We start from the raw sequence: 13,123 nt of genomic DNA on the forward strand, positions 1-13,123 counted from the left end.
TTTCTGGAATTAAAAATATGCATACAAATATGTAAATTGTCAAACTCCTCACGCGCTTAGAGATAGACCTGCATTTAAGTAGGTAAATGAAAGTAAATATGTTTGCATATAATTACAGCTATAAGCTAGCATAAGTTATCCATAACCTGCGTTGCAGCGCTTTTGTCTACATACATACATATTTATAGTGCTTTTAACGTGCGAGTATTTGATATTTTCCACTTTTTTATTTTGTTTAATTAATTTTGCATATTTCCATTTGAATTTCATATATGTATAGTATATTACCAATATATCGATTAGCAAAGGTGAATGAAACTTGTTGAATGCCAACGACTTGGCCAGCCGCTACACCTGTTTAAGGTGTCGACGGAGGCAGTTACGCCGGCGCGATGCGGCACAACTGTGCACATTCCATATATGAATATAAATATATGTATATATGTGTATATATGTATACATGTTTGTATATTTGTATGTGCGCTTGATAATAATCGCTATCTAACTTTTTATATATAATTTTCATTTAAATGCATGTGTGGTCAAATGCATATGTATGAAGCTAAGTAGCAAAGCTTGGACAATTAATGCATAACGAAACCCTCGATGCTTCTCATACTTGTTTATATACATACTTATATACTATACAATACACACATACCAGCTATTTGGTGGCATGCCAGCACTTTAATATTAGTCTAGGAACTAAAAGCCACTGTCTTTAATTGATTTTTTGTTTTATAAGAAAGCCGTAATTTCGTCTGGCGATTACACAATTTAATTACGACAAAACAATTTTTGCATATTTTCCTATTTTACATGCAGCCTTACGGTATTAGCATTGCTTGTGGAGCGAGCAACCTGTTTGCTTGAACGGGCGTCGAGAAGATTGTCTTAATAATTAAGCCGCTGGCTGACAATGTGTCATTGTTATCTGCATATCGGCGCAGTGATCCATATATATTTACATGTATATGTATATGCATATTACATTGTATACAAATATTTAAATATATACATATAGCGGCAATATATTTTTATTGATCACTCACACCAGTGCATTTGTACAATTATTATTTGCTCACTGTAGTGAGAGTTTCATAATGCAAGCGAATGCATATTTCTGCGTCGGCAGCATGAAATTAAACGTGCATTTTTTATGTTTTGTATTTGCTTTTGCAGAGCGGCAAAAGCTGTGTGTGAGCGTGTTCTCGCTCGCACACGCGCATATGTGTGTGTTGTTCTCATCTGTTTGCGCCCGTTTGTTATGTCCGAGAAAAGTGAAGGTGCAATGGAAAATTTATTTTTCTAACTCTCGTCAGAAAAGCACGATCAACTCTGGGTCAACCTGCGGCAGTCGCGTGCGCTCTTTCATTTGTAAGCTTGTGACTGAGTGAGCTTTCGACGTGCGCTGGCGAGCAATGCTTTATGTGCGCTAGTAATGCTGCACAGAGAGGTCGAAAAGTATGCGAATACCATAAACATAGTACTACGGTAAATTTTTATTCCTCTAATTCATATTTTTGCTGTCAAATATAAGGCAGCAATAATCTCTTTTTACATCATTTTCGTATGGGGACGAGGCGGTTTCAAAAGAGCGCCTTACGTTTGTAAAAGTTTCAGTAGAATCACAGAATCAAAGTGATCGATTTAACCACCTGCAGAGCATGGGAGAATGAATCCATGTTTAGAAGTCCACGCAAGTGAGGAAAGTTCTTTGAGCGCCATTCGCTTGGGCGTGCACAGAGACGATTCTTTTATATATGGCTCAAGCAACTCACGACTTCCGGTCTTAGATAAAGTATCCTCTGGGTAGCTAAAAAACATCCATTTGAAAGCGAGCTAAAGTAAGAAGACGTAACATCCCTCCCCAGAGTTCTGCGTTGAGTTTGAGACCCGCCAAGTAAAAAACTACCCCAATGAAAATAAGAAAACAGCCTCGGATGAGAGAAGCTCGGCTATAACCGCGTAAGTGGTGTCTACGTCAAAAAGAAGAAGTAGAAGAGTCAAGCATGTCTTCTGAGTATACACAAATTCAAAAGCAATAGCTCTAAAGCGCTTTTGGATGCTGTATACGTTGGCTCCTTCGATGGAAACCGACGAAATTTGTTTTAACTAGTTGTAAAGTGGATAACATGGAAAACTGCACGATCTCGTATTGGCAGACCGACGATTGACGATGCGCAATATAACTGAGACAATAGGTCTATAATCTGAAAGACGCGCGATTCATATCCATAACATATTGAGGTAAGAAAAGCAATCGGCACGTTGAATGCCTCGTTTCCTCACTTCGTCCAACATGTGCAACCATTAGACCACTTCACAGTTTTGACGTTTTTTGATACCGAGGAGTGCAGCAGACATCATTTCGTAGCTGACGGCGACATAAAGATTCATTAGTAAAGGATGATCCATTTCGAGGTTCCCTACTTTTTTAAATAAAAGACGCAGAAACTTTAATTTTAATGGAGAATGTTTATTATTATCAGAAAGAACATTCTTTGGCATTTATTTTTTGAAGATTATTCCTTTCAAATGTTGGCTACGGCTACGTCTCAGATGTTTCATCCGCTGAGTCCAATTTTCGTTGACTCGTCCGAGCAATTCGACTGGTAACTGGCGAATGACATGCGTGATATTTTACTCCGAGATCCGAATCGAAGCGAAACTGTTCGCATAGACTTTAAATTTTACATATCCTCACAGACAAAAGTCTAAAGGTGTGATAACACACGATCTTGGTGACCAATCTACCGGCCCAAAACGTGGAATAATCTACTCACGAAAGAGTTCTCACAATAAATCCTTTAATTGATGCGATGTGTGGGAAGTACCGTCTTGTTGAAATAAAATGTCGCCGAGATCACGAGCTTCAATTTCAGTCATTAAATAGTCGGTTATCATGGCGCGATAACGGTCGCCATTGACGGTTACGTTCTCACCGGTATAATTTTTGATGAAAGTTGGGCCAAAGTACCATCGTAGACCGATTATGTGAACGTGAATTTTCATAATAAGGTTGAAAGATTTATAAATCTTGTTCAGATGTAAGTCTCTACATGACGAAATGCCAAACAATACAGAACAAAAAAGGTATTAAAAAGTACGTTTAGATTAGATCTAGAAAGTAGAAACAGTAGAATGGCGCACCTGCCCGAAGAAAGCGGAAATTGTCCTATCGTTGGTAAGGTAGAGCCCTCCATTTTCTGTGGTTGCTAAGGTAAAACGGTAACTGGATTCTCTTTTGTCGATTTATTGGGTTGATTTAAGAAAAAACTGCCAATTATACGAAGCAAAGATATAAGAGCTGATGCTCTATACACATAATTCTTTTGGTTTTCTAACATGCAAGAGTCTCACTCTCCTCGAATGAGAGGGTCTTCGCCGACATATATTTCTACTACCTCACTGAGTCAAGAGGACATTATGTTGACAAATAAATCAACTCTTGTACTAAAATTTTAATTTTTCTCTTAACTTTCATCTGACTATCCAACCGAGTACGAATAGTATTTTCAAACACTGTGAGTTTCGGTATGCAAACAGTCATATATTCGGCTGACACTATGTGGCTGAGTGAGTACTTACTCATTGCTCGCGAGAGCCCACTAGCGCGGAGAGTGCTGCGGCAGCGCATCCAACAAGTAGTAAAAAGTGCGCCACTCAAACGCTCAGCCAGTCATATGTTAGCCGAATCTGACAGAGCATTTGCATGAAATTAAAGATCTTGTTCGGAAATTAGTTCTATCCAGTGCGCCTGTGAAAGTGTTAGCGTAACGGCGCATTTCGTACCACAAACAAATCATTAAGAAGTGACGTCAAACACGCGCTGCGACTGCTTGAACAAACGAGTGGCGCGACGATCGTCTGAGCAGTGAGCAGTACAAAAACAAACGTGCGAGCGTTCGACAGCCGCCCACCGCGCACACAAACTACTAACATTTATATGTGTGTACTTTAGGAGCGCTCTCCGCCTAGGCGCACCATACACACACACACACACATACGAACATATTGGTATTAATACATGTAAAAGCACCTCTTCGTACGTTTGGTGACGAAGCGTTAAGGCAGCCAGCCGTAGTGAACGCGTAAAGAAACGAAAGTTTTTCATTTTCTTCGCTGTTTTGGGCGGCATCGAGCATACAGACGAGAAGCATTGCTTGGCGGCGCGCTAACGCTGTCGTTTCGATTTTTCGCTTCACCATTTGTTGTGCGCGTATCGCTCTTTACCGTTTGTTGTTTGTTTTTCGCGCATTGCGTTGAGCACCTTTTCGCTTTTTTCCCTACACTTTTTTCGACGTTTCGCCGAGTCGGTGCGACTTGATGCGACGCGACGCAACGCGATTTTGAACGCAGCGCAACTGATCGCACGAAGTTAGCGGCGCGGCAACCGCGCGCGATCAGAGAATTTCTCTAAATAAACGCAACACGCTGGTGCAGTTCAGTAACGCGTAAAAATTTCACTGCAACGGTTTGCTCCGCCAACGGCAACGGATGATGACTGATATGAGCGACGATTAGAGGAAAGAAACAACTTGTTGAAAACAGTACACATATGCTGTAGTAGATAAAATACGAAAACAAAAAAGCATATTTATAAATAACTTTTTAAAATATTCACGACATTGCAGTGAGTAAGGGGCGAGCGCAAGATATATCAGTGTTTATTTGTTTTGTGAAATGTGCTAAAGAAAAGTATAGCAGTGAGTGCGTACTAAAACAGTGTGTAAGGACGCAGAAGAACACATACGAAGAATATCACACGATCGAACGCGCCAGGAATTACCGAGCGCTCTGCTGATCCTGCCAATTGTCGTTCACATTCGCATCAATTTTCCGTTGCGTATACGTCCAGGAGTGCGCTCAACGCCACACACAACTTCTAAACAACAAATATATATTTGTCAGAAAAAAAATCGTCAACATGTCACATCAATGCAGTTGCGGACGCGATCTCAACAACAACTACGTGTCCTACACAAGCGCCTACGCCAACGGCAGCTCCAGTTTGGATCGCGAGACGAGCAGCAGCCTCTCGGGTGGCGGCAGCAAGTCAGCCATGTCGGGCAAGACCACACAACTAACAGCGAAAGTGATGTTCGGCACAGTGGGCGCCATCAAGGATCTGCGCGAGAAGGAGAAGTCACGCCATGCGACAACGCGCGCCAGCGATCGGCGCAATTGAGCGTTAGCGCGCAGAGACTGAAGGGGTTGTTGGCTGGGTATTGGGTGAGCATGCGCAAGGATACGAAACGTGGCTAATGGCAGTACAGTGTTTTAAGTAGTTATGGCGGCGGGTTCGTTGCAGATAGACGATGTAGACTTAAAATACAGTGGCAGGCGACAGCAGCGAGGCGTTGTGTACTACATACAGTGTTAAAAAACATTGGTGGGGCGTGCAGGGCTTTCCGGCTGTTGTAATGTAAAGCGGTTGTGCGTAGTCAGCAGGTATTTGCGCATATGTGTGTATCGTCAGGCATTACGTGGTCTGCAGCAGCGACGGCGCGAAGCTTCTGGAAAGTCCTAGCTGCAAATATTACGTCGCTATAACTTTTCAAAACAAATACTAGTAAACTATTTATTTGCATGTAAGTGGGTAGTTTAAGTGTGTTAGCGCCTTGGAGGACTTTGCTCATGCCACACTAGGAATAAATGTACATATTTGCTTAACAATTTAATTTCATAGTAACAATTTATTTATACTAAGTGCACCCTGTGAAAATTTTTAGAACATTAGTTTTTGTTGTGCAACAATTTACTACATATATATGTATACATATGTATATCTGCTACAGATAAAACTTAAATATTTACACCAAAATATTGTATATTATGCGTTAATCTAATTTAATTTTTAAGCTATAATTTTAAACTTTCAAAAAGCAATCTTTTTACATTTGAATTATTAGTGAAAGTAACTGCCTTTCAATCCAAATTTTTATTTATATATAAATTATGTATAGCGAGTACTAAGTTGCGCATCTAATATTTGTTTATTTTTAATTATATTAAATTAAAATTTTTTATTTAATAAAAAATATTTATTTTTTATTTAATTTTTTTTTTTTATAAAAACAAAATTATTGAAAACAATTTTTAGTTAATTTTTTTTTATAAAAATAAAATTATTTAAATTAATTTTTTCAATTTCAGTTCTTTTTTTAGTTTTATTTAAATTTTTATAACAGTTAAAAAAGTGTTTTATATAATTTTTGAATTTTTAGTGCTTTCTTATTAATTAAATTTATTAATTTTTTTTTTAAATATTTATTTTATGATTTTTTTATATTTTTTACTTTGAACGTAATTTTTTTAATTTTTTTTTATTTATTTTTGTTTTATTAATTTTTTTATATATTTTACTTTGAAAGTAAAAGTGAAAATGTTCTCTGATTTTGCGCTTGAGTCTTGGTATTTCAATATATTTAAATTAATTTTCTATTACTTTCCTTTAAACATGTTGAATTTTAATTCAAAAGGTACCTATTTCATGTGCTATTTACTATATTTTTTATTTAATAACTATTTATTTTTGTTTATATATAGAAAACAATAAAAATGTTGCTTTATCCTTATACAATCATAAATTTGTTTTCTTTTTCATTATTTTATGTGCTCTATGATAAATAGAAAAAACATATGTTTTTACTACAAATATATATACACATACATATATGTACATATCGTCACCTAGAATGCAAAAAAAAGTATAATAAAAAAATTGAAATTCTGTTTTTTTATTACTTACGATTCACTACATCATGTTAAATATATTTTAGCATAAAATTTTTAGCTTCCGCCATCAGATATAACCTATACATATTTACATACATATAATTTTGTTTCAACATTAGTGTCTGATAACCAATATATAATCATTTTATAACCAAATTAAAATTTTATTCAAATTTGAGTGGTTTCTATTATATCGTTTTTCCTTCGCTTGTAAACTTATGAAAAGTGATGTTACGTTATTTTGTATTTTAGTTGACGATACGTAATATACGTTATAAATATTTTTATAATTTTCAGTCAATAACTTATGTCTATCTTGAGTTATTAGAGCGAAAGTGTAGATGGTTCGTATATTGAACCTAGAATTTTAGAGCAAAATGTTGTTTTTAACAGACCAGAGTATTGTGTTTAAGATCTTTATTGTATAGAAACTTAAAATAAGAAGAAGATGGAAGATCCACCATGAACTCTCTTCTTACGCTAACAGCTAACTACGAATTCAAAATTATAAAAATGAGAGTTTGAAGAATTTCCAAAAACAAAAACAAACATATAGAAAAAAATTTAAATCATAATAACACATTTTGAATAATAAATATTACATGAGAATTTCGAAAAAATATATTAAAAAAAAATTTTATCAATAAACATTGCATAAAAATATATTTTTATAAAGCAAGTATATCATATAAAATAAATGTATTTTTGAGTATATAAAAATACGCATTCTAGTACTACTGCGGGCAAAAGATAGTAAGACTTTTAATTTTAAATTTCGCGCGAAAACCCATCTGTCAAAATGTTTTTTTTCCTAGGTTGGTATGACTGTCAGTGACATCTGTGTCAAATTTCACAGCAAAATAATCATTAGTGTTTAGTATACGCTTTACTCTCTGAAATACATTAAGTGCATTCGGCGATTCTTGCGATGAGTGAAATTATTCAACAAAGATGCTCCATTAAATTTTGTGCGCGGAATCAAATTTTTGGCGCCCAAACGTTCGTTGGTAAAGGCAGAATGTTTGCGTGAAATGGTACAAATAATTTTAAGGAGAATTGTTTGCGCGAGCAATTAACAGTTTCTTACTGGCATCATTGGTATTGGAAAGATCAAAACCATTTTGAAAGATCATTAGGGCCTAAGGAATGTGAAAGCACGATTGGTTTCAAAATCACAAATTTTTTTCGAAAAACAGCGTCGCGTTAACCTCTGTGAAACAATGGTCTACCAGGATGTCACCACGTCTTGGATCTATGCTTACGAGACGATCAATCGAAAATCGTGGAAAAGTTGAGCCGAAGCCGAAAAAAAAGTCAAAATTTAAAAATAAGGTTTTGTTGACAATTTTGGTGCACTCCGATCAAAGTTAAAAAAAGGCTGGAATTTGGTTTTTGCATCGACGCATACTTCTCTGATTCTTTGTGAGTTTTTCACCAAATTTTCAACAAATATCGTGCCACAACCACCGTATTCGCCTGATTTAGCTCCTTTTGGCTATTCAGCAAACTCAAACGACCGTTTCGGGGAACCGATTTGAGTCAATTGAAGACATCAAACGTGAGTGGCTACGCGCATTGAAGGCTATTCTGGAAATTAACTTTAACAACTGTTTCGAGGATTGAAAAAAACGTTGGCACAAGTGTATTGGGGCCAAAGAGGTGACGACATACTATATATTTTGAAGAATACATTAAGAATTTTAAGACTACGAACAAGTCTTTTGCTCCTGGTAGTATCATTATTTAGAAGGGAGCTTTATCTTCAATCATTCATGTTATACTTGTTATTGTTTATTCTTTTCCTTTTACTTTAATTTCTTATCTTTCGCGTTGGTTATCTTTTAACGAGTTTGCGGTTTGATAAGACCTTGGCTATAAAGTTGGTAACAATATTTATTTATGTTTGGTTAATGCAAGTGTTATTTTACTAAAATATTTGAGATCAAAAGCAACAATATATCTATAAAAGTGAGTAATTTTTAGAGATTTAGAAAATAATAAAATTATACGATTTAAAGCCGTATTCTTGTCAAGAGATGTTTTAGTCGGAAGTTATTTGGAAACTGATAAAAAAGTATTTAATATTTTTACGATCTATGCATCTTTTGTTTACAAAGATTTGAAGAGTACAAAAAATTAATGTCAGAAAACAATTTTCCTTGAAGTAGAGGTAGAATAAAAGGCCGTGGTCTCGTCGCCATGATTTTTATCCTTGTGGTCATTTGAAAACTAAAAGAAAATTCATAAAATGGCGGTCATTAAAAAATATGTATATGATTTTTGCCAAAAATATTAAAATTTTTTTTTCATTTTTTGTTGCTTTATGTGGTAGAGAGATATTTGAAGCATATTCATGCCATATTTCAAGTAAATCGGCTGATTAGAATGCGATGGCATATTATGGCGACCACATCAAAAAAAGTAGTTTCGAGAAAAACGTGTTTCAAGTTTCGTCCATAGCTCAAATTTGGAAATTATTTGAATTTTTAAAAATCCTTTTGGGTAGATATTTTTGAATAACCAAACTGACGAATTATGAAAAGCAAAAATATTTCAAATATTTTGAAAATATTTTAAATTTTTTTTTAAATTTTTGAAAAAAAAATGTCGATGTTTTTCAAATATTTGAAATATTTTTGCTTTTCATAATTCGTCAGTTTGGTTATTCAAAAATATCTACCCAAAAGGATTTTTAAAAATAGTAGTTTAGTTTAGTTTAATTAAATACAAAAATAACAATAAAATCTATTAATTGTGTTTTGTTGTTTGAATTTCTTTTCTCACCACTCTACATATGCATATTTTATATACATATACATACATATGTATGTATGTATGACTGTTGACCAGCGATATGAAATTAGTGCGATAAGTGAATTATCATAGTTAAAATATCTCAATTTGCCTACATATCTATTGGCTTTTAGCTACTTAAATATGCTTGTATGCATATACATATGTATATGTACATATGTATTTGTTCAAATGAGTGTTTTACAATGTGTGAACAAGCAAAACAATGTATTTGCACTTGTAAATATATGTTTTTTTCTATTATTTCAATTTGAAGAAATGTGTTTGTGACGACAGCAAGTTGAGAGAATTAATTGGCTGAGTGTGATATATGCAAAGGCACGTGTTGAAATTCCTTTACTAAAATATAGAATTAGAAATACTTTTAGAAATGAGCAACATACATATGTACTTATGTATTTATAACGATTTTAATTTGTTTAATGACAAAATAACGTAACTCGATTTAGTATATTTATACTCTCTAGCTGTGAGCGCAGTTGTTCTTGTATGATTTTGAGACAAATAAGTTGGAAATCTGCACTCTGCAGCAGCAAGTTATCGAAAAATGCTATGAAATATCCCATTTTTTTATGAAAATCTCAACAAAAGTCTGCTGAAGTCGTATATATACATATGCACATAAATTCATTTTTAAAATTTTTTTTAAATTTTACAGAAATATTGTAAAAATATTATATTAATAAAAAAAGAATATGCTATAGAAATAAAAAAAAAAAATATTGAATTAAAAATTGTTTTATAATGAAATTTTTTTTTACTTTTAACAAAATTTAAATTATTTTTTTAAATTTTATTTATAATTTTGTTATGAATTTAGTTTGCTAAAATATTTATTATGCTTGCTTTTGGCAAGCAATGGTGTATAAAATACATTTCTTTACTAAATTAATTTAATATTATTTAAGTTTAAATTTTTTTCCAATTTTTTTTTCATACAAAATAAAGTTTTTTCGATATATTATTTAAGTTTAAAATTTTTTCCAATTTTTTTCAAATATTTTTTCATACAAAATAAAGTTATTTCGAAATTTTTTTCTAAGGTAATAACTTATTATTGTGCTGATATGCAATATATTTGTGCTTGTTATGACATACATATATACAAATTTTTTTATAATTTTTTTTAAATAAATTTTTTCTATAAAAAATTATACACACCTGTTCATATTTAAGTTTGGCCGGTTGCTAATAATCAACAAAACTACAGTGTGTTAAAAATGTAATGCTTTGCAAAATATATGAATATTAATAATTACATATAAAATACATTAGGGTGGGTAAAAAAAAACTTAATGTTCAAGTACTCTACGAAAGCAAAGTTTTAGTCAGTAAATTTCGTACAAAACTATGAGTTTTGCAAAATAAAATGATGTGTACAACATATTAAGGTGGCTCAAAAAAATATATCAAATATTTAGGTACTCTGATTGATAGTCACCGCTACGAATGCAAGTTTTTAGTTAGTAAATATCCTAAAAAAGCTATGAGGTTTGCAAAATAAAACGATTTTTTATCTTTGAGTTCTAAAGTTTATAAGAAAAAAAAGCAAAATTTGACTTAAAAAGGCCAAACTTCAACCGTAAATATCTTCGAAACGGTTAAGTTTACGAAAGAATTTTGTAGAGCATTAAGTTTACTACAAAATCTATGAAACGAGATACTTTTAAAGTAGTTGGAAGCGTGATATGAATTTTTCTGTCTGATAATAAGAGAAAATAGAAAAATTAAATGGAAGGCGGAGGACCGTCTCGTTACAATTAGGAGCTCATACTTGGAGACTCCCGCTTAGAGGTGTCTACCAACCTATTTTTCGGAGTACCAAGCGAAAAAAAATAATTTTTTTGATGCACCCTAATATCATATTTGTATATACATATGTTCATACAAAAACATTTATGTAATTATATATATGTAAAATATTTTTTCTTATAAATATGTAATTTAGATATTTTTAACAGAAAATATTTTGTTATGTAATTATAATCAATTATAGTTATGAAGGCCAGCGAGTTGTTGAATAATATGTTACATAAGGTGTTGTGTAATTTGTTTTTTTCTTTTTTAAAAAACTAAAGCAGAGCAAATATGCAACTTTTATAAATAACAGTTTTTCATTCTGACATATATGTATGTGTACATCTTAAGTTATAGTATATGCCTGTATATTGTATTGTATATCTGACATATATGTATGTATGTATATATATTAAGTTTCGTCCGTAGCTCAAACCTGTCCAGTTACCACTGTGATACAATGACTTTAACTTCGGAAATAATTTGAATTTTCCTTCTAGAGAGCTATTTTTAATATCTAAAGTAACGAATTATGAAAAAAAAATATTTTAAGTTTTTTAAAATTTTTGAAAAAAAAAAATTTCGATGCTTTTTAAACTTCTAGATTGGAATCAAATTAATATATGTATGTATGTAAATATATGTATATATATATATATATATCTGTATGTACATCACTTACATCTAATGCAAATCCATATATCGTCACCTAAAATGCAAAATAACGTAACATCATTTTTCAAAAGTTTACAGGAACCACTCATATTGAAACAAATTTTGAGTTTTGGTTATAAAGTGGTTATGTATTGGTTATATCTGACAGCGACAGCTGAAAAATTTAAGCTACATATACATATGTAATATGTTGTAAAGAATCGTAAGTAATAAAAACTCAATTCCCATTTTTTTGATGATACGTTATTGTGCATTTTAGGTGATGCTATACATACTATATATTAATAATAAAACAAAATATTTTAAGTTTTGCAAAATTATGCAATTACAAGCACAGAGAGCCTTAAAAACCTGATTCCAATATAAATTTTTATTAAAAAAAAATATTTTGTAGGATTAATTTTTAATGAGTTTTATAATACTTTAATTATCGTGCGTATAAAAAAAAATAATAATAAAAAATATGTTAGTAGCACATGTCGAGCAAAATGATTTTGTAAAAAAGATAGTTAAAAGCGCAATCGAAAGCTTCAAATTAATATAAAATAACAAATTCAATTATAAATGTGCACAAAAATTTTATTTAGTTCAAATATATGTTATATGTACATTAAATATATTTTATAGCACAATTAATATTCAACATATTTTATAAAGAAAAAAAAATAAATAAACAGTTTTTCAATAAAAAACAAAAGTTTATACTATTTATATTTATTTATTGTAATTTTTCAAAAAAAAAAAAATTATTCTCGGTCCCGCGTCTTCTTCAGCCGCGTTAAATTTGAGCGGATTTTTAATTCAAAGAGTTCGCTATCGCATTACAATCGTAAACAATGTGAGTGTATAGCCAGCCAAATAAAACAACAAAAAATGTTTGTGACAAAAATGTGCACTCTTGTTCTTCCGCCAGCGATTTATCCAAAACGCATGTATATTTGATTAATATGAAGTTAATTGTTTATTTTAATAATTTACTTCACTTTGCCCGCACAAATTTGCGCTCAACAGTTGAGTTGCTGCCTCCAACAGGCTGCACTGTTATTTACATACAAGTATAGAAACATACATGTATATATGTATATCTATATGTATA

The 13,123-nt window shown here is 32.2% G+C and overlaps 1 protein-coding gene across 1 annotated transcript; it reads left to right on the plus strand.

Annotated features, from left to right (window-relative positions):
* The first annotated feature begins 3,695 nt into the window (after positions 1-3,695).
* Positions 3,696-5,980, plus strand: LOC126751614 (uncharacterized). The gene has a single exon (XM_050462019.1). It carries the CDS (start codon positions 4,931-4,933, stop codon positions 5,189-5,191), a length of 261 nt encoding a protein of 86 aa, XP_050317976.1. The 5' UTR covers positions 3,696-4,930; the 3' UTR covers positions 5,192-5,980.
* Positions 5,981-13,123: the final 7,143 nt, after the last annotated feature.

The sequence above is a fragment of the Bactrocera neohumeralis genome, chromosome 2, assembly GCF_024586455.1.
Source record: "Bactrocera neohumeralis isolate Rockhampton chromosome 2, APGP_CSIRO_Bneo_wtdbg2-racon-allhic-juicebox.fasta_v2, whole genome shotgun sequence".
Classification (NCBI taxonomy): Eukaryota; Metazoa; Arthropoda; class Insecta; order Diptera; family Tephritidae; genus Bactrocera; species Bactrocera neohumeralis.

Bases quoted from the DNA above. Each gene is read 5' to 3' on its own strand.
- LOC126751614 (XM_050462019.1), top strand. From the start codon at position 4,931: ATGTCACATCAATGCAGTTGCGGACGCGATCTCAACAACAACTACGTG.